Source organism: Chaetodon auriga, chromosome 13 (genome assembly GCF_051107435.1).
Source record: "Chaetodon auriga isolate fChaAug3 chromosome 13, fChaAug3.hap1, whole genome shotgun sequence".
Lineage (NCBI taxonomy): Eukaryota > Metazoa > Chordata > Actinopteri > Chaetodontiformes > Chaetodontidae > Chaetodon > Chaetodon auriga.
The window spans coordinates 10,248,246-10,270,958 of NC_135086.1; the positions used below are offsets into that span (position 1 = coordinate 10,248,246).

Below are 22,713 nucleotides of genomic sequence, written 5' to 3' on the forward strand. Positions count from 1 at the left end.
CAAGAGAATGCATATTAAAAAAGACAGTTTCAAGTGTGGTGGTAACGCATGGTTGTGGGAGTGAATGTACAACTATGCAAGTGTGAAGATTATAGTCATGTGTAAATATTGCATTTTGTTTGCTACAATAATTGAGTCCATTGCAATCATCTACATGATTCACGTGGATGAATGTGGCTGTATGAATTTAATCTAATTAATTCAGCATGCACCCCAAAAGAAAGCCCAAAAAAGAGTGGAGGATAACTTTACAAATATTATGCAAATAAATAATCTGTCACACCCTGAAATGCACCAAACAGAGTTGCAAAAGGAGTCATGTCTCTCATTGGCATTCAGCAGGCATTTTCATCCTGACACAAACACAGGGGGATGTTGGAATACAAAATGGCTGAGTTGCCTGGCTGTGTGACTGGTTTTGTGATAGATTTAAGTCCAAAGATAGACGATGAACATTTGAACAGTAAGAACTGAGGGAATCTGCCTGTAAACCCGAAATTGGAAGAAGGCAATTACCATAGTTTCACAATGGAAAGAGACCAAGGGAAACCGGCGGAGAAAGAGAGAGCAACAGGGAGACGAGAGTGAAAGCAAGAAAGCTGTGTGAGTTCTGTTTTAAGATCTCAATCTTTTGTGCTTCAACAGGAGAGTCCTGCAGTACACGCTGAGAAAACTCATTCCCACATCACTTTAGCGGCCTTCTAGATGATCTGAACGACTGCTTTGACTTAATATTGTCTCCTTTTCCATCACGGTTCAATCACCTGCTGCTACAGTCAAAAAGAAATGGTAATATGAAAGAGTCCATGTAAAATTAAAAGATAAGCAACTAAATTCAAATGACTCTCGCTGGAAAAACAACAAAACAAACAAACAAAAACATACCAAGCTGAATATTAAATACTACAAGGGCTTCTTTTTGCTAAAGTACGCATACTCCTGAACAGCCTTTATGCAATATGCAGTGGGGGAACCCTGTCTGGGTGTACTGACTCACCATATGATTTGATTATGCATGTGATAACAGGTATTATGAGAGATTAAGTTCTGAAAAACATATTGTTTTAGCATCTTCAAGTTTTTCTGGACTATGCACATTTAATAAGAATTCTTCATTTAAACAGAGAGTTGCTGTTGCTTCAATCTGCTGACTGCAAAGTATCCAGGGCTTACTGTCAGTCATGAGGCCTAATTTACTCATGTTGGCCAACAAGTTAACCTGACTGACTATATTTTCCTATTTTTTTTTTTTTTTTTTTAGCCCTTGTGTTAGAATCAATGCCTTCAGATTATAGAGAGTAAGAGTCATGCTGGCACAGGTCCTGAAAAAGGAGGCTTGTCTTAATTTTAAAAGGTGTTTAAGAGCTGCAGCAATCCTTCACTTTTTATGTTTGGATGGCCTAGATTCACACTGAATGCAAAGAAAATACTCTGACAGGATCTTCTGAGAATCAGGAACACAAATCATTAAAACAGTTTAACTTCTCACTTATGTTGAAACACCAAAGTAGTACTTGAATTTAGAATGAGATCGACTTTAAAAAGGCAGACGCACACAAAACACTCGGGATGAGTCTCTGATTGCTTGAAAAGTAAATTTGAGAGTATGTGATTCGAGAAATCTTCCACCACCAGACCGTGAATACACAGCTCCAGTTTAAGACATAAGTCAAAGATATGGCTGAGGTCGGCTCAGAGACAAACTGAAATTAGCAGGCGTCTAATTTGAAATGAGAGCAATCAGCCTGTAATGCCCTCTGTAGCACTTTTCAGATGGCACTGAAATGTGCCATTAACACTCCTACTTTACTGCCATGTTTTGAGAGGAATTCCAGATGTGGGAGTGTTATTACAACAGCTGCAACAGCAGTGTATGATATCATATGAAAGACAGGGTTGCACAAAGTCACAAGACATCAAGTGTAACGTCTACAGTCATACTCTTGGTCACAGTGGATATAAAATTAAAGACTTTAATTATGTTAAATTAGCTGTGTATTTACTAAACCTGACAATACTTTTAGAGCCTTATAATGAGTGAATTACAAATTAAACTATGCGGTTGCTCAAATAAGCCATTTTAGAGATACTGCAAATAAACATGTTCCAGTGAAGGAGACTTCTGGATATCTGTGTAATTGTAATGTGAATTCTGTGATAGATACAGTGAGAGCAACAAAACAAATCACCATCTGGTTGCATAACTACAACCCTGATTCCAAACAAAAGTAGGGAAAAACGAAATTTGATCTTTTGCACAGCATCCCAACTTTTTTGGCATCAGGGTTGTAAGAGGAAAAAAGCCAAACTAAACAGATGCCCCAGCAGAAACAGTCGGTTCCCTCCCATCATCTAAGACAGCTATTCAAAAATCCACGAGTTGAAACAACCCACTGCTAAAAGAAAATACCTTGTTGGAGTCCATGCGTGGGCGGGGAGTGTATGCCAGTGGTGGGATGTTGAAGGAGTGAGGCACCAGGTACTCTTCAGCATCCATCAGGTCCTCCAGCTCCTCCTCATCCAGGAGGCTCTGGAAGAACTTGCTGTCGTTGGGGCTGGGCAGCTTCATGCGGTCGTCACCCTGAGAAAAGACGTGCATTGATGTACAGCTTGTGTGGGTTCAGTAATTTGCATTAGTAATTAATGATAAAGAAATACTGTGACTGATCAGTTGTTAATTGTGTCACATTCAAGGCAAAATATATTAGAAGTAAAGGCACATGAACAAGCAAAGTGGGAAATATAACTTGGAAAGAGAACTAAATGCTGTTGAGCTCTATTTCTTTTTTATTAAAAAGCACAAATAAAGATTTGTGTCAACATTAATTTGATTTCTGCAAATGATGGAGGCTCAGCTTTACTGTATTTCTTGACTAAGCCTTACACCATCAGGTAATGCGATGAGCAGTTAGTGTATTTTCTCAGAAAGGAGTAAGAAAAGCATAAAGCGGTTTGTAATGAATATTAAAGGCATCACTAAATACCCACATCCTGTATAAAGTGTCAAAATAAAAAGCACAAAGAGGAAGACTGGCCAGGTTTCACTTTGAAGGAAGCTTACCTATTCTGGTTTTTAGACAAATAGAAAAAAAGAAATATCATCAAATCATCTTAAAGACATGTAATCCAGATCTTGCAGGTACGTCGTCACTCATCACCTACCTGGATGACCAGGTATCTTTGGGGATCACGAGCCATCCGCGTGAACTCTGCAGCCAGCTCCTTGAACTTGGGCCGACTGTCTGCGTCAATCATCCAGCCTGAAAAACGTGTTGGCGTTAGTGTCTGACTAATATGAGCTTCCACATACATCCTGTATATAGATATTAACATTCAAACCCGTGGATACTTGATGTTTTTGCTAACAACCCTTGACTTTAAATGTGACCCTATTAATGCGCAAGTTTACCCCTAGCATCTTATTCTTGGCAGCAAGCAAAAGCCTCATCTACACCAATCAAGATCGCCTCATTTCCTGATGCTCTGTGAACTTAACTGCACCTAAGTGGGAGGAAAGGTGCAGTACGTAGGTATACGTGTCAGTGGTGATCAAGCAGAGCCTTTCTGTATTCTTCACACTTTGGTGTCAAGGGTTCTGCCTACGCAGACCACGTCAAATATGTGTGCCATGTTCTTATCTGTGCTATTTGCATAAAAACATACACTTTGATATGAACTTTTGAGCCCTAAATAGCATAAATTCTTCATTTGAAGTTCATGCATATGTGGCTGCAGTGACACTGTCATTCAACATGAAGGGTGTGTATGAGGAAGAGTGAGAGCTGCGCTGAAGGCTACTATGACGGCATCTCGACTTTCTTGGTTAGATTAGTGTTCCTCCTAATCCCACGCAACCTGCCCACTCGTTCCAAGTATGCCAGAGCAATGTTGCAAGCACGTGAACACAAAATTACTTAAAGTCAATCAAGCTATGTTTATACTTTAATATGACATGAAAAATGATACATATGCCTCGATGCCTCGCTAAGATCACAAGCAAACAACGAGTAACTGACAATAACTTGTCACTAAACTTTGTTACAAAAGTTAAATTGTGTAATAAAATTTCCCACTTTTAAAGGTCTCAAAAGATTTCCCATTCACACCATTTCCCACCACATAAAAATTCTTATTTGTCCCATAACGAACAATGGCAGAATTTTTTAAACAAAGTTCTCTTTATTGTAATCACTTTTTCCAATCTAAAGATAAATACTGTTTCATCACTAGAATGGCCATATGGAGTAATGTGTTCCTCTGCCAAATTCTCGGTGAACACAAGGGTATGTTGCCAAAGCAATCATGTGATCTGGCCCTGAGTAGAGCCCATCTAGGTATCCAGGGAAATAAGAGATAGAGATTGAAAGACAGAGGCTTTCCACACAAGTACACACATACAGATACAAGAGATTCCATATGTAAAATGATCAACTTTTATCTTGGAGCCTGCTTTCATGCCTGGAATAGTGAAGTGAATATAGGAAGTGCAGTTCCACCACGTGTGCAGTGCAGCATGTGTCTGTGCCTTCAGTGCATGAGTTCTGCATGTGTGGTGCAAAAAGAAAGGCAGATAACAGGCAGGTGACAGTGACCTCTCCCTGCTGTGTGTGTGTGTGGTTGCCAGGTTGGCGCAGGTTCAGGGTGTCAGTAAGAGCCAAGGTGACAGTGAGGCCCAGAGGCTGCAGCTTGGAGACCAGAGGAGGAGTCCGAGGTGGAGCTGGCACCAAGTCTTTGTCATGGCAGCAGTGGCCAGAGGTTACATCGCCCCACCTGTGACCCCAGTGCACGATGGCGTGACAGCAGTGACCGACCAATAAGGCAAACATGTTGGTGGTGGGGGGGTCACAGCCAGCCAGAAAGATGACTTCCTAATTCATTCAACTCCTTGAAGGATCTCTCACTATTATTGCCATCAGAGAAACGTCTCATGTTGTAACACTATCCGCTGAAAAATAACAGCTGGGCTGCATTTTAGAATAGTAATATTTCAGCTTTAAAAAGTTCATCTCTGACACCACCTAGACCCTCTTGTACAAAACAGCTGTTGTGGCATTTTGAAAATCACTCAATAAAACGTGTAATTATTTTTGCCTGCTTCAACCAAAAAACGGTTTGCCCTCTCTTCACCTTTAAAATCCATTGGCTTTTCTGCTGCTGTGAAATACTGCGGCTGGAGATAAAAACTGGAAATCAGGTACAATATATTCTAATAGTGTACAGAGACCTTTTAGTGAATATCTTTTTTGCTGGGACTGTAAGAAAAATGTTCATTTCATGGTATTTTCTGGGGGTGTGGTTTGTAGTGGTGTTGCATTCGATGTCTTTGTGGTTTCTACGTACATTTGACCATGACCATGTAGACGTCGATGGTGCAGATGGGCGGCTGGGGAAGACGCTCTCCTTTCTCGAGCAGGTCTGGGATATCTCTGGTGGAAATCCCATCATATGGCTTCCCTCCGAAGGTCATTACCTCCCAAATGGTTACCCCTAAAATGAAGAGGTCATAAATATGAGCGAAAAGAGACATCAGTCAAGCAGAGCAGAAAGAGAAAAGATGTTCAGAGAGAACAGAACAAGTAGAGGAAACATAAGTAGAATCGAGATGAGAAGAAGATAAAAAGAAGAGTAAAGAGCAGAGAAGATTAAAGAGTTGAGAAAAAGGGGTTACACAGAGTCAAGAAGAGACAAGTAAAGAGATGGGATGCCAAAGACGTGAAAGAGTTAAAAAGAGAAAGTGGGAGACAGAGAAGAGCGAGTAAAAATGAAGAAAAGTAAGGAGACAGAGAACAAAATAAGAGGCAAAGCAAAGATGTGAGAGAGCAGAGGGGATCAGAGGAGATGGGATGAGGAGACAGAAGAGAATACAAGAAGAAGAGAAGAGGAAACAACCAAACAAAGGCGAGAGAAGAAAGGACAAGATAAGAGAAGACAAGTCAACAGAGGACAGAAGAACTAATCAGAGTCTTGAAAGTCATCAGTCAATCTGAACTTTCAGCACTCTTCAGCTTTAATCTTGTTAGCGCTAAATGAGCTAATAAGTGGTAAGCAGAGTAAATGCACACTCCGAGATGGAAGTATAATAGCCCGCGGTCACAGAAGCCCGCTGAGGACATGGACGCACTAAACCATACTAATACTTTTAATCAAACACACATTATTCTCTTTGATATGACCCGTCTTGCATATTTTTTTTTTTTTTTTTTAGAAATCTTATTTTTAATGGCTTTAAGAGTCATTGTTAGACTTAAACAGGAAATTATTATTTGCAATATAGCCATAAAAACCTCATAAAAGATTGGTAGATTTAAATCTTGCTGACATTGTGATGGCTGGGAATACCAATTTTAATATTAGAGGATTTGAAGAAGGAGATTGTCCAGTTTGCACTGATTCACTGAATCACGTCCGAGCAGTTTTTAAGACTACAGTACCGTACGCATGCCCTTACTACATCACATTTCCTTTAAAAAGGAAGACAACTTTGGGCAAGTCCGGCCCATTTATTTACAGAAAACACTAAAAAAGTTCTGACCAAAGTGCTTCAAATCCCAGATGCCAAAAAAGTTGGGACGCTGTGTAAAACATAAATAAACCAGAATGCAGTCATTTGTGAACAGACTGTGTTCACTGACAACAGTTTTACAAAATGTTCCTGAGCCCATGTAGTTATATCCTTGAAACAGTCATGTGTTCACAAGTAGTGAACCTCGCTCCATCCTCGCTTGTGAATGACTGAGCCTTTCCAGGATGCCCCTTTCATACCCAATCATGATACTATCATCTGTTATCATTGAACCTGTTTACCTGTGGAATGTTCCAAACAGGTGTTTTTGGAGCATTCCAAGTCTTGGTGCTCCTGTCCCAACTTGTTTGAAACATGTTGCTGCATCAAGTTCAGAATAAGCAGATATCTATAAAAATCAATGAAGCTGATGACGTAGAACATTCGGTTTTCAAAAGGCTTAAATCATCAAATTCTGTTTTATTAATCTTTTATGCAGCATCTGGGCTCATTTTTGGGATCAATGCTGTATAATTAAATAACAAAATGAAAATAAAAGAAACTGTGTAGTTAATTAAGAGGACTCAAATGCATGATTAAATAGTGGCGCTGGAGGAGGAAAACCTGAGAGTGAGGGCTAAACTATTCCACAGTCAGTCAGCAATGGAAAATAATCAGCCACTGCTGGACTTTGAGACTTCAGAGAGAGACCTGAGGAAGGCTGAGCTGGTGGCAACCCATGCAGAGTTTCAAAAACATGCAAAAGAACCTCAAAATCAATTCCATATTTAATGGGTAACAAGGAAAGGGAGGAACAGACAGGGGTGATATGGTCTCTCTCTGTGGTCCCAGTGAGGACTGCTGCATTTTGAACTAGGTGAAGGTGCGATAGGCATGACTGACTGAGTTCCACATGAAGAGATAAATCTTACCGTAACTCCAAACATCACTCTGATGGGTAAACTTCCTGTAATGGATACACTCCAGGGCCATCCATTTGATGGGCATCTGCCAGGAAGAAGCAGAGCAGTAGTTTTACAATTCATGCAACATTCACGATTTAAAAGACTAAACCTGGATCATCCCTTGGTGAGATGTTGGCACACAAAGATGGTGTAAAACCACGTGAGAGAGAAGACAAACATACATACACACACACACACACACACACACACACACACACACAAACACACACACACAAGCTCCGGCTGTATTGGAATAAGGTGGGGCAAATGGCAGGATGGTCTGGGAGGCAGCTTAACACTGTGATTAGATTTGAAGGCCAATTCTATTGATTACAGTGATGGAGGCTGAGGGGAGGGGGATGTCGAAGGTTAGAGTGTGTCTGTCTTTCTCTCAGTGGAGGGGATAATACCAGAGCGCTCAGCGTTGACGCAAACCATGATGGACACACTTGAAAGGGGGTGAGAGAGGATCAAATAGGCTTTCGTGAGACGAGAGGGTTTGAAAACAAAACACAAAAGACGAAAAGGATGAAGAAAGATTTGAAGAGGCCGGAGGCCCATGTAAAGGGAGCTCCAAGGACATATTCGTTTACTACATTTACAGGGTTTAGAGATCTCCATTCCCCAAAAGTAAATAAAACGGTCCAGCAGAGCAGAAAAGTATCTCACTGACTCCACTAAAACTGTCCTTTGTGATGGGCTAAGTTCCTCCCACAGGATATAAAACCCTAATTAATGTTAATGTCTGTTGTTGTCTTTTACAACATGTCAATGGTATGGTCCAAAATAATAATTCAATAATATTGAAACCAAACACATCAAACGGCACGTAGTTAAAGCGGATAACAAGGTCACTCAAATGGTAATAGAGTACTTATTAGTACAGTACAAATTAAAGCCAGAATAATGACATGGAAGCCATATTAAACCAGTTTAGACAACATTTTTTTTTCAATATTTAACACCACTTTAACACCACCTCTTTTATCTGTTTATCCAAAGTAAGGTTACAACTAGCAGCTAGTTAGCTTAGCTTAGATTGGAAAACAGGTGGAAACGGCTCACCTGGCTGCCTGAAGGTAAGAAAAAAACAACAACCAGCACCTCTAAAGCTCATTGTTTGTCAGGTTATATGTTTAATTTGAACAAAAAACAATTCATCTGTGTTAAAATGACAGTTGTGGGTTTATGTTCTAGGCTATTTCTTGGCCTGGAGCAGTGACTTCCTGAAGACTGGTGACTGTGAGGTCGCAAGACTCCCCAAACTATATTTAGAATTAAATGAGGGGCACATTTTATCCTCCACAGTCTTGCACAATACAGAGCGAGGCCCAAAGATGGCGAATGTTGACACATATTTGTTTATTTATGGGATTATTTGTCTGACAGTGTAAATTTCATGTGCCACACAGTGATGACTGGATTTACCTTTCCTCCATCGGCATTGTATTCCTTCTCATTGACATCCAGCAGGCGAGCCAGACCAAAGTCAGTGATCTTGATATGGTTGGGAGATTTGACCAGGACATTTCGGGCTGCAAGATCCCTGTGAACCAGCCTGCGCTCCTCCAGATACATCATCCCCTGCAACACACACACAAACAGCGATGATTTTCTGTTGGGTTCAATGATATACAGTACACCTATCTGCAAGCATGGTATGCAGGAAGAGGCATAAACACACACATGCAAGCACGAATCCTGTTCAACATCACCATCCATCTTCATCATCATCATCGCTATCATCACAACCACCATCAAGACTGCATTAAAATTCCTATAATTATTAGTGTCATCATCATTACCACCACATTGTTATTTTTACGGTTATAATTCACATCAATCAACAACTAGACGGTGGAAAAGCCCCCTTTATTGCCAAATGCTTGGTGATGCAGTAAGACCAGCAGCCATAAGCATCAACCCAGAGGCAGGTTTCATTTACTGAACAATCAAAAATCATTCTGAGGTGTTCAGATGAGGTTTCCATGTGGTTTCCATTTGGTAAAAAGTACAGATAACCCATCAAAACCACTTGACCACTGAGGGTCAAACACGGGCAGCAATTGAGACATGCTGTGTGGGAATGCAAATGTTCACATAAAAGATATTTACTCATAAAAGTGTTTTCTACCAGCGGCATCAATCTATAAGTATCTGTATCAGCATTCGAAAACCATCACAGACCCAGACACATAATCATGTATCAGAATTTGCATCACCATAAAAGCAGGTAAAAAGGTGCAGTCCGAGACAAAATGGCAATAATGTCATCAAGCTAGAAAAGAGCAGCTCGCTATAGTTGTGTGAACGCTTGTCAGAAGCGCATTTTGTGCGACACATCTACAGTCTTCACTGCCTTTTGTGCATCACTGTGAGAGGACCTGAAGAGAAAGAAAGAAAGATGGGGGAAGGGGGACGATTTCAAATTGGACGAGCAATAACAGAAGCTACTTTGTTTGAAGTGGCGAGAGCACAGAAAAACAAGGCCTTATTTCAAACCAAAACAAATTGGATTTAGCTGGAATGAATGGAGGGGTGGATGGAGGAGGAGGAGGAGAGAGGAGGAGGTGTGGGGATAGGTGGGGTTGAGTGGCGCAGTCTAAGAGGTGAGATTACATTGGTAAGGCTATAATCATACTGCCTCATTTGGCTCCTTCCCAGGAGAGAACATGTAGTTCCAGCACACATCTGCACAAACCCACATATTCCCGCAGACATGCAACACACATGGAGGTACACCTGTGTGTGTGTGTGCGTGTGTGTGTGTGTGTGTGTGTGTGTGTGTGTGTGTGTGTGTGTGTGAGTGTGGTGGACAGAAGTTGAGCTTAGGAAAAGATCATGCATGTTCAGCTGGTAGAGAGTTATAAAAAGGGAAAGAAGGTGCAGAGGTTCCAGCACAAATATCCACTGTTTGTGACTTTCCATCCAAATGTAGGGCAAGTTTTGAGAAAATTGGCAAAAGAACATGCAAATGAATGCCTGTTTCCACCTCTAACGCTATGCGATTATTAGGAGTTGGTTCATCAAGATGACACAAGTAAGAGAGCGCCAGTCGAGCCTCAAGCCGTGAAAAAAAAAAAGACAGAAAACACGACGTTAATATGACATTTCTGTTTGTGTCACATCTGCGTGCCGCCACGAGGACACGTTTTAATCTGCAGAAACAGCTTCTTCTCCTTCTTCTTCTTCCCTCACAGCGCAGTTGATCAGCCATGTGAGTTAAACGTTCACTACGTCACAGCTTCTTAGAATGAAGTGCATGAAGTCTTTTTCGAATGCCTCAAGCGAGTACAATATTAAAAATGAGGATGTTTTGTCGAATTTTGTTGTTTCTGATATGGTGCGAAATACGCAGATGAATCACGGCTATGGAGATACGTGATTGTGTTGCAGCTTTTTCACTTCAAAACCTACATTCACAACTCGATGCCCACACTTATTCAGATTATATGGTGGATATTGTGGGCTGCATCAGGATAGGCTCAACATTCCTGTCAAGTTCTGGCCTAATAATCAACCATTTCACTTCATCATTCAGCCTGACATCGAGTTCGAGATGCCTGTCTGATTGGAGGGATGGATGGACAGAGATCCTGTTACAATATGCCACAGGCCACCAAGGAGATGGTGGCATCAGAGATGTGTTATGATTTTACAGACAGTAAAGTGCATGTGGCAGTTTCATCCATTCTTCAGTTCAGTTCCTGTCATGACGGATAGATTAATTGATGAGCAGCAGTGAAAAAGCTTCATTGAAGGAAAGGATTTTTCCTTTTGCTTGTTTGTTTCCTACATTTCTGTTCATTAGTTTAACACCAAACTAACTGCTGAGCAATGAGGTATTTAAATCATTTCAGGGAGATGCAGTGCCAGGCAGCATGGAGCTCTAAAGTGCCACCTATGATTCATGGAATCAGGAGACCTGACAAAGTGCACAGCACTCTCTCACTGATAGCAAACAGTCTGATTTTCAAGTAGCCAGTAATTGACTTTTCTAACCACATTTTCACTACGTTTTTAGGAACAGCGTCGCTGGCTCCAGGCTCAATAAGCTCTTTGTGAGCCAAATGTTAGCTCGGCTGCTAACTATTGCTGCCAACTTGGCAATATGTTACCAGATTTATAAACTCTTGGCGGCTGTGCTTAAGAGACTAATAAAAATTATTCAGCTTTTTTTTTTTTCAAACTATAACACAACAATTTCTTAATTGCCAAAACATTTCTTAATAAATGTACAGCATGAGTTCTGCACATTTTTGCACATTTTTGCTACTAACATGTCTAATCCAAAGAGGCCTGAACCCATAAATTGCTTTACACAGTCAAGCAAGTATTTATATGTAAATAAGTTCAGGACCTCACTTGCAGACTTTGTGAGCGGCTGATACTGAATCTCCTTAGAAACACTTGCAGTACCTACGATATTGATGCAGCTGCAGCGTGACCTGATGTTCAAAGTCAGAGGACATGTCAGGAAAAGTCACTCTAATGTAAAAAAAGATGAAGCAGATGATGTGTGATTCATTTTTTCACCCCTCCAGTGTTTTATCCAGCTCTTGCAAGCATGCTTTTTTTTTTTTTTTTTTTTTTTTGCTCAGCTTTATAGAGAGAGAGGGAGGAATTGAAAAGACTCAAGTTTAGGATTTGAGGTATCCCACAGCTCACACATCATCAAGCCTATATCTGTGTGCATGTCATGGTGCACACTGCCAGCTTTCTGACAGATTCTTATTTGTACATAAATCGTGCCCGGTAATCTCCTCAATTTTCGAGACAATTAAGCAGTGGAGGGAGAATGGATGGCTTGGCAACCTGTGAATTTTAATTTGCCAGCACAATGAGATTGAGAGGGGGAGGTGATGGAAGTGCGCAGAGTGGGAAGTGGCTGCAGACGTGCGTGAGGAACAAACTTTTTTTTCTTTTTCTGCTCGGTTGCTCTCATTTACTGCCCTCCCATGTGGACACGATGAGAAAATCTCACTGCCAGAAGTTTGTAATTGCAGCAAATCTGGATGCGACAGCCAGGGAGACGCCGGTTGAGGAAGCTGTGTTTCAGGTAAGCCCGCCACCAGAGAAAAATCCACCGGCTTCAGACGGACTCAGTTGTGATCGCACCTCCAGACATGGGCTGCTTTCCAATCAGTAGGGATCAGGCCTGTGCCCTAAACCCCACACGCCAAGGTTTTACATGAAAAAGCAAGCCGAGGAAAGAAATCTCAGCACTGGAAGCAGACGTTTCAAGGCTTTGAATATAGAATAGACTTTCAGGTAAATAGAGTTATAAACCAGTTTGTCACAAAAACCCACTTGCAAGACTCCTTTTTGCACACTGGATGAGATCAGTCTTCAGGCCATGTTTGTATTTTTATGCATTGACAGAACTGCATGAGCCACATACTCACATTCGAGCAGCTAGTGCAGTTTTAAAGCTTTGAATCTAATTATGAAAAAAATGGCTTCCATGTAACCTTCAACGACTCACTCGTCACTGCTGTTGCCCCTGCAGTGGGTGCAGACATTACTAATCCCTGCTTGACTTCCTGTAGGTTTGTTAGACGTAAAAAATACATGCAGAGTTGTCCTTACGTGTAAATAGCGGTGAGGAAAATCCCATTTACGGAAGAAGAAGGGAAGGTGAACAGGGCATAGGAAGTGCTATAGGTCTGCATGCAGGATGCTTAAGCGCCGTCTCACCCGCCAAGAGAATTACTGCTCCCCCCGAAAATATTCTGACCTCCCTTCATGGCTATTTATGCTTATTTCACAGAGTCATGCGAGCAAAACCTGAGTGGACGGGATTGTCCTCTGATGTGTTTCGTGAAGACAGTTTTTTTTTTGGGGGGGGGGGGGCGGAGTGGCAAGGGGCTGAGAAGATTAAATCAACAGGGGAAGAGCGAGGAGAGGTGGCACCCATTTTTCACCGACTGGCGCTTCCCACTGTTGTTTATTCTTGCAAGATAGACACACACACACACACACACACACACACACACACGCACACACAGAGGGCCGCACACAGAGGAAGCTGTCAACACACACACAAGCAGCACACACATACAGGAATCTATAATCAAGTGATTCATTCCGATTCAATGTTATTCAAGAGGAAACACTTCTAATGAGATTGAACATCCTACAGAGGCTCTATAAACCCCTTGTGTGTTCTCTTTCTTTAGAGAGTGTGTGTGTGTGTTAGGTGATTCACATTTTCATTATCTGGAATCCAAGATTAAACCGTTCTTTTATTAGCTAAAAAAACAGAAGGCTTAGGATGTTTGGAATAGAGGATGGTTTAAGAATTTGTTAATGCGACACACCACATTTTATCATGTGTGCCATAAATTTGCCGACTGCCTGGTGACTAATGCGACCTGTTTCGACAGGGTGCCTCCCGCAGTGACGGCGTGTTGAATGGATTCTGAAAAAGCACGTCTTTCCTTCCCGGACTCTTGTTTGCACATACCTTCGAAAATGTATCTACTGATCATGTTCGTCCATGATACTCAATCTGAGGCTGGCTTCTCTCATGTATATCAACAGTCCAGGAGGTGACCGCGTCTGGCTGCTGCACTTCACAACACATAACTCAACACAACCACAGCTTGTTTTTCTGGTTGTGTACTCATTAAAGTAATGTGATTAAATAGTTAATTAACAAACTAATTGCAATAAAAAAGAAAAAAAATCCAGGTTAGCCGTTTTCACATCCTTCCTGTCTTTATGCTAAGCTACGCTAATCACCTCCTCGCTCCAGCTCTGCACTTATAACACAGACATGAGGGGGGTGTCGATCTTCTCATCTCACTCTCTGTGAGAGCAGCATGTTTCCCTTGCACAGCTGATTCAGCGTTTTCCCTCAGAGGAGCCGTTTTGGTAGGTGTATGCTGTTTCAGCGGGTCCACATCTGAGCAAACTTTGTCACTTTCACAAATGAGCTTTAGTAGCCAATGTGAACATTATGTCTATTCAACATGACACAACGACATAATACAACTTTATCAATGCAAATTTGTTTTGATCTTTGCTCGATATCCCGTCCCTGCCACACCCATGATAAATCCTTGTCTCTAAGCAATATGCAATACTTTACTGTAATAATAATAATAATAATACTGTATAATAACACTATTCTGCGTAATAATACTATATAATAGGCTATATTATCAAATCATTGTGAAATTCACTTTGATTAGCTTTTTTCTTACATGATGTCAGCTGTTGTGGGATACTGTACATTTCCTTTCAAGTGCAGGATAGCAGACCCATTAAAAATGTGATCAATGTGAATGAGAGTAATTTTATTCTAGACAGTGAACGCTGAGCAGCGAGAGGGCATGACTCATCTGTGCTATTTTTCTCTTTTGTTGTACAGCCTCTCTGGCTCATTTTAACTGGGATGCCAGTATTTCTGGAGGGCACAGAATGCTTGGTGACTGTCTATTTTGTGTTATCATATTGTGAGGCACGACGGCGTTTTATTGGAGGTTGGTGACACCAGTGCGGCATCTGCTTGACGTAGTGCATGTTTAATGTATGGTTTGGATATAAAAAGATCCCAGTGGGCATGAGAGGAGGTGAATCACGGTCTGAGGAATGAGGTGAAACGAATCGGACCAATGTGGAGGAGAACCTGAGAGAAAGGGGGGCGGTGGTGGTGGTGATAACACAATAATGATGAAAGCAGTAGGCTTTCATTTCATTTTGAGCTCCCATGTCAGAATGAATTTACAAAATGACATTAGGGGGCAGCTTGAATATGAACAATTTGTCTGAGCACAGACTGTGTTAGCAGTGTGTGAGGGGAAACCTTGTCCATATACATTTATTCTCTCTGATGAATGCTTAATACAGATTCCACCGCCGTACCTACAGCACACAGGAGGGTTAGTCCTTGTTACGTGAACACACACACACAAACACTCTCATCACCTTCAATTAATAAGCGGGAAAGGCTGAACGAATGTAGATCGCGTATAAAAAAGCGTCTGCAACATTCAAAGACGTTAAATGCCACTCAGAAAGTCAGGGATTCTTTTTGTGTCGCATTGTGTGTTGGGATGAACGCGTTACGCTGATCTACTGTGTCTTTATCTTTTTTTTGTGTCTCTATTGAAATGATTTGTGGCCTCTGACACAGAAATCTGAATATTGGTAGAATGGGAGAATGCTTGTGAAATCACCACACTTTGCTGTATGAAATGATCTAAGTTAAATCAATGTGTTGTGCCCTGGTGAACGGAAATCAAAATGTGTTGAACCAACCACTAAATTTCTTTGCTTTGGAAAAAGCTTCTCAGGTCTTACTATCTGCCTCAGCCCAAACAATCTCCATCAATTCTAATCTCAGCAAAACATTTCTAAATTACCTCGAATTAACAACCAAAAAGAAAATATGTCAAACTAACGATCTGATTTATGGGGCTATTTGGCAGGAGTACTTATCCTGGGTGTAAACATTACACATTAACAGTACAGAACAGCCAAAAGTCAGGTTTTTACGCTGGATCAAAGTTTGTTAAAATTTGTTTCAGCACTGCCTTTTGAAATTTGGTTTAATTCTATGAGCCCCCAAGAAGTTTAATTTATTAAAACCAGCGTATATACTTGAACACAAAAATAACAGATCAGGCACCTTAATCTCTTTTCCACAAATGTTCTCTCAAGCTTGAATTGAACTCACTCAGGACCAACCTCTCCAACCAATACTACAGGATGTACCCTCTTTGAGTTGTAGTTGCAATAAAAGTGTAGAAAAACATGGTGGCTGTGAAAATCTGTGGGGATCTCCCCTCCCTCCGTCTCCTGTCTGTCATGTGTATGTTTCTCTGCAGGGCGTGGCTGACAGGTTGGCCTCCTCCTCTCCTGACCACAGCTGCTCTCAATCAGGCAATCGAGACTCACCTGCTGCCACAGTACATAAGCACAGGTTTTCCACCAATTGTCAGTTCATCCATGTGGTAATGACAAAGACCTGAAGTCTCTCACTTAAGTATTTTTTTTTACTTTGTTTTTTCCTGTCAGCTCCCTGACTCTTGTTTTTTTGTGCTCAGGTGCCTAATCTCCACCTGTCTGAGTCCATGCCCTGTTTGTTTGCTCCGACTGAAAGAATTGGATTGAGCACTTGTCTGGCCTGTTCCTCCTCCGTCATCTCAGCTCCGTGAATCATCTGGATTTGTCTGTTTGCACATTCTCCGAATATCTATTAAGACTATTGACTTTTACTTGTCTCCTGTCTCTTCTGTCAGAGTTGTGACACTTTGGGTCCAAGAAAATCTGCTGATCTTAGTGACATTTTTGTGTTCTTTTTCAAAAAATACTTGATTTAAACAGTACAAAGACAATATATTTAATGTTTTACCTCATCAGCTTCATTGGTTTTTGTAAATATCTGCTTATTCTGAATCTGATGTTTCAAACAAGTTGCGACAGGAGCAACAAAAGAGTTGTTGTGGAAGTTGTGGAATGCTTCAAAAACATTCGACAGGTAAACAGGCTCATTGGTAACAGGTGATGGTATCATGGTTGGGTATGAAAGGGGCATCCTGGAACACATGACTGGATAAAGGACATTGCTACTTATTACTATGGACTCAGGAACAGTTCATAAAACAGTTGTCAGTTAATGCAGTTTGTTTGCGAATGACTGCATACCACTTGTATTTACATTTTAGAAAACTTCCCAACTTTCTAGAAATCAGGGTTGTACATCTCTGCAGTCAGGTCAAGCATCAGTTTCATCAGCAGATCCTGCTTAATTTTGATGTTTGTTTGCTAGCGGGCTTGAAAAAAATATGCACTATTCTAGTCCCCGAGTAAATTCACTTCAGAGCAAAGTTCAGTTTCAGACACCTCTATTACAGAGTGGAATGTTTAGAGATCACACAGGACAGAGGGAATGATACTGCTGAGCCTCGAACGATCACGGACAACATAACGATTTGTAGAAAAATATCAAATGCCACAAGGTGCTCGAAAAGGTTGTTTTTTTTACCTCATGACAGCGATATTCTATGTGCGAGATGAGGGTATGATTCCCAGGGAGGGTGGCTGTGTTTTCACTGAAGAGCTGTCAAGCAGCCATCACTGTAAATGGGATTCAACCTCTTTCCTGTACCCGTCACTGCGGCAGCTGAGCAGGGAATGACCTCACTTGGCCGCGGCTGCTGAAGTTAACAATCCTGCTGTCACAGAATTCATATCTGCTGCTTCCAATTGAATAATCAAGTCAGAATTCAATCTAAGTTCAGCTCATGAATGTGATTACAAGCTGCAGGATCTGGCAGAAGTTTGAAGTTTGTGTCCGGTCAGAAATTCTAAATAAAATTGCATTAATGTCTTTTTATGGAAGAAGTGGCGACTCCTGGTCAGGTTGCACAATATTACTTGTTTAAACAATAGAAAGGGGAATAAAAGTCAAAAGATTTGAGGGACTGAGCGAGTAACAGAGAACAAATCTCATCAAAAGCCACAAAAAATCTCCAAAATGTCTTTTTTGGGTTCTAAAAGGTATTTTAAGAATAGCTGTAACAGATGCTTTGCCAGTAAAATAGATATGATCTGGAGCCTACTCGGCAGATTAAGCACATCTTTCATAGGCTGGTGTGTTTTAGCTCTGAAGAGAGAACATCTATTCCATACGCACATTAAGATTTCTAATTTTGTTTTGAATAAGGAGAATTAAAGTTCACATAAACGATAGTTTTAATGAAGTGAGGCAAACGAAAGTAAAACCTGAAACAATAAAAGAGAGGAAAGCATTCAGAGGCCTCTGCTTGAGAGAAAGCTCACATTTTTGAAGCCCCTCATCCAGCTGCCTCTTATGAATGAATGTATAAAGGGTATCCTTTGACCTCACCGCCCACAGAAGGAGCCGCAGAGGGAAATGCTCAGGAGGAGAAAGAAATAAAGAACAACGGGACAGCAGTGCTAATAAACCCTGCTTCAGGTGAGAGTTTGATGTAAAATCTAGATTTCTTGTTTGCAGAAATCACAACTGTTGGCTTCAAAGCAAAGAAATGAATCTGAGGAATTCATGTAACTGCAATAATTATAATCCATATGGATGCCAGTTATGGTCGCTTGCGCTGAGGAATTTAAAGACACTGTCATGCCAGCTGAAAAGTGAAGCTTGTACAGCATGAAGACATTAAACACAGCTACTCAGAGAACACTTCTTCTGATGTTTGACGCTGTACGACATGTATTTGGCTTCAAGGGAATTAGAATGCTGTTGAGATTGCTTTTATGGTCGCTTTCCCCTCTAAAGAATGAAAGAACATGTTTTTGTTTCAATCGAGCTGCTGACTTTATTTTTATGTTTTAACTTTATTTATTCACTGAAACCAATGCTCCTTTTTATGAGGAGGAAGCAATACTGTGTGCTTTATGTACAGATTCAAAACTGCTTCCCGCTGACATTAAAGACCAACATGTTATTACTGATTGCATGTTTGGGTGAACAGTTTTTGACTGAGCAACGCTCTTGAGTTTCACCTAAAAGGTGACTGAAAGTGCTGTCCAGTGAAGGCTGGACTCACTAAAGATGCCTTAACGTCTGCACGCCGCCAAGCCCACCAGACCGTACCAAGAAAAATGAGTTCGCCTTTCTCAGCAGCATGTGCGGGTCATGCATTTGTGGAAATTTAAAAGGTTAGAGCTGCCAGACTGTCCTTTAAATTATGAGGCAATATTTGACAATCTGTTCTTTGCATTTTTCTTCAGTTTTGATGATGCCAAGTTCCTGGGTTGACTGTGACATGGACCCTTCCTGCTCATTTCTAAAACAACAACAACAACAACAACAAGCTTGCTATATGCACTTATTAATATTTCTTCTGTGAAACTCCTTTTTCTTTGTTGTCTCTTTCCTTGACATAGAGGTACTTCAACACTCTGGAAGTGTGCAGTTGTGTGTGCGTGTGTGTATATGATGTATAAGGTAGGGAGGATGCATGCGGCAGAGGTTGGCAGAGGCATGACAGCATATCATCAACAGCTATGGTCTGCTGGGGTCTTAGGGGTTTAGGTGAGGTTGAGAGAAGGCTAGGATGCGCAGAGTAACACAAAAAACAAGAAGACAGCAAAAATGGAGCAGCTGTGTATATGGTCAGGGCAAAGAAAGACAGACACTCAGCAGAAGCTCGTCCGTCTTTCCCCATGTTAATCGAATCAGGTCATACTCATAGGTCAGAACCAAAGACGAAACAACGCCATGGAAAGGGCAGGTTTCAGCAACTCTTTCGTCTCCGCAGGGGTGTCAGGTCATGAAATTCTGAGTGAAGTCCCTGCATCTAAAATCCTCAAGGGCCATTTTCACTCTCATAGCGCAGAAAGGGTGCAGGATCTACAGCAGCTGATTCAAAGTTCACGCAGGGCAACAGACGGACGAACAGTGTGCCATCCAGCAGCCATTTCTGGCTAAATAAAATCCTCTCGATATGCTCTGATATGCTGGGGGCTTGTTTTTCATGGCAACGCGAGGAAAAAAAATCCACAGGTGTCGTGTGGGTACCAGCTACTTCAAGTCAAACTTTACTGCGGCTTTTAGCACCAAAATAAAACTTCCAGTTCCAGCTCACAGGTTGACAAAATGCTATTATGGTCGGTGTGATAAATTAAGAGATATATGTTACAACTCATCTGCTTAAAGGTAACATTTGGCCTGGATCATCTCCACTGATATGATTTTAATTTCAGATAATGCTTGATTTTTGCTCTCTATTATAAAAACTGAGCACTATGCAGCTTGGACTTCGCTAAGCTACGAGGTTTGGAGGATTAACTCAATAAATGATATCAATTCCTTTACTTCTCTGCCCCAGTCTTTTATTTCATTTTCTTGCTCTTGCAAATACTTCAAGATTGAATACTGACTGGCTATCTGTACTCCAGTCATGCCATCTGTCTGTTTGCTTGTCTCTGTCTGTCTCATAGATAGAAGGTATGGGCCCACATCGCACAGTGTTGCACACTTGGTCATCAATGACCCACATCGAACCTGGCTGTGAAACTGCAGGGACTGCCAGTTCCTGTGGCAAACACAAACACACACACAAGCACACACACACACACACACACACACAGGTCGAATGCATGTTAGCAATACAAACACATCAAATTATCGTTGCTATGGGTTTACATCCTGCTAGGACTGTGATGCAGAGAGACAAAAACAGGGAAAGAATAGGAGAGACAAGCAAAGGCAGGGACAAAGAAAGGTGTGCGTGCATCTGTGACCCAGATTGTGCAATACGGCCTCGCTTCCTGTCAGTTTACCACAACACTCACCACTGCCACCCTGCCAGCATGCCTGTGCGCCAGGCCCCCTCAGGCACCTTTGGGATCAGGTGGCAGATTGATAACACACGCCAACAACATGACCTTGTCCTGGAAGGGCCCACTCAAGCCCAGTGATGAGGGCAACAGAGGCCAATGGGGTGAGTGGGAGTGGAGGAAGAATGAGACACCAGATGGATATGTTAATGTACTTGGCACGGTGTAATCTGCTGCTATCCCTCTCTGTCTTGCTCTTTCTCTTTTTCAGTCCGCCTCTCTTTGTCAATGAGTAACCACAGTGGAAAGTGTCATTCTTAAAGTGCCATGACGTGATACAGACCGGTCAGTCTCTGTCAGCAGCCAAAGAGCTCGCAGCCACATGATCACGTTTCTGGCACAGACCGGCTTAATTTGTGTCCTCTTCAATTACAGTAGCCTGTAATTTGTACAAACAGGAAATCACAACAGACGGAGCTAAGCGTGCTCATTAGCGCAGAGATTCAACCAAATATCTGCTGAAGTAGTCACAAAATAACATGCTAAAGATTGCAAAAATAATCACAGGTGGTGCCTTCGAATTGAAGCCTCCTGAAAACTGCAGGTTCTGGATGTGTGTAGTATACGTGTTTGTGCGTTTGCATTTAAAGCCCTACAATGAACAGTTTGTTTGAATGAAGGGTGGTCATGGTGCTATTGTATTCACTTGGTGTGATACATGACAGCATGTAAGCAATTAAACAGAGCAATTTGCAAATAACTATTTTTCCTGTTGTGCACATGTAATAATTACAGGCATCAAATAAAATGCACGAAACAGATTTTTTTTTTGCAAGCTACTAAAATGTCTTTCTAGAATTGTTTTGTTAATTAATTTGTTGACATGCTGTCAGAAAATGTCTGCTCCCTGATGGGAACGTGTAACTGATTTGAGCGCACGGAAAAGGAAAATAATGAAAATAACTGGGCAAAGTGTATCTTATTTGCATGTAATAAGGCTTGAATTTATTTGATTGATGTCGCACAATCTGGTCATTTGCTTGTGTGTGTGTGTGTGTGTGTGTGTGTGCATGTGTGTGTGTGTGTATGTATGTGAATATTTGTATGTTTAATGCAATGAGAACAGAGCTACTTCTACATACAAACACAAGAGGATGACATAAGATTTTTGCAAAAATAAACTGAAGTCAAAATAATTAAGAAACATCATAAATTAATCACCATCTGAATGTTTCTATATAATATGGGGCACACATTAATGCAGACTAAAGTATGAAGTGTGTAAAACATACACACAAATTAACACCAATACACATTCTCTGGGAAAGGGGATAAAACTGCACACACACACACACACACACACACACACACACACACACACACACACACACACACACACACACACACACACACACACTCATGTACACACACAGCATATATTGTGGCAGTGTCTCCCGACCACTCAAAGGCAATGATAACCTAAAAAAAGGTATTCAGAAAGGTAAACAGAAAAGGAGTAAGAAGAAAAAAACAACAGTACCCGACCTCTCGAGGAGAGGAGCCGTTTTGTTTTCAGTCAGCTGTAGTTTTGGCCAACAGGAAATGCGTTCAGAGATTCTCGCTCTCCTCTCCCGGCCCGTGTACTGATGGCCATGATCATAATCTTTATTTACTGTCTCGTAATCAATCCGAAGCTTGATTTCAACTATGTCACACATCTCTTAAAAGATGTCACAACTTCCCCTCACAGACTGAGAAAGTGTAAGTGAAACTGAGTGCTCAGCTTCTGTGACTCTGAAGTAATCGACGCTTGGTGTCTGCAGCAGGCTTTGACTTAACATTCAGATTGAACACCGCAGAGATGGACAGTACGATGTGGCTAAAGGCGAGGCTGTTTGCTGCCTTTCGCACAAGCCTTACAGTAAAATCATGGCGACAACATGAATTTAAGTCTCTTGTTTTTCAGGTTAT

General features: G+C 41.4%; 1 protein-coding gene across 2 annotated transcripts in view; it reads right to left on the reverse strand.

The window, feature by feature from the left end:
- Positions 1 to 22,713, reverse strand: part of erbb4b (erb-b2 receptor tyrosine kinase 4b) — a 297,664-nt gene that overhangs the window by 4,556 nt on the left and 270,395 nt on the right. For both annotated transcript variants that reach the window (XM_076746331.1, XM_076746332.1), the window contains exons 21-25: positions 8,896 to 9,051; positions 7,435 to 7,510; positions 5,341 to 5,487; positions 3,163 to 3,260; positions 2,411 to 2,581 (exon numbers count right to left, since the gene is read on the reverse strand). In XM_076746331.1, the coding sequence (XP_076602446.1) occupies positions 2,411 to 2,581; positions 3,163 to 3,260; positions 5,341 to 5,487; positions 7,435 to 7,510; positions 8,896 to 9,051 (648 nt within the window). The remainder of the gene's footprint in view (positions 1 to 2,410; positions 2,582 to 3,162; positions 3,261 to 5,340; positions 5,488 to 7,434; positions 7,511 to 8,895; positions 9,052 to 22,713) is intronic.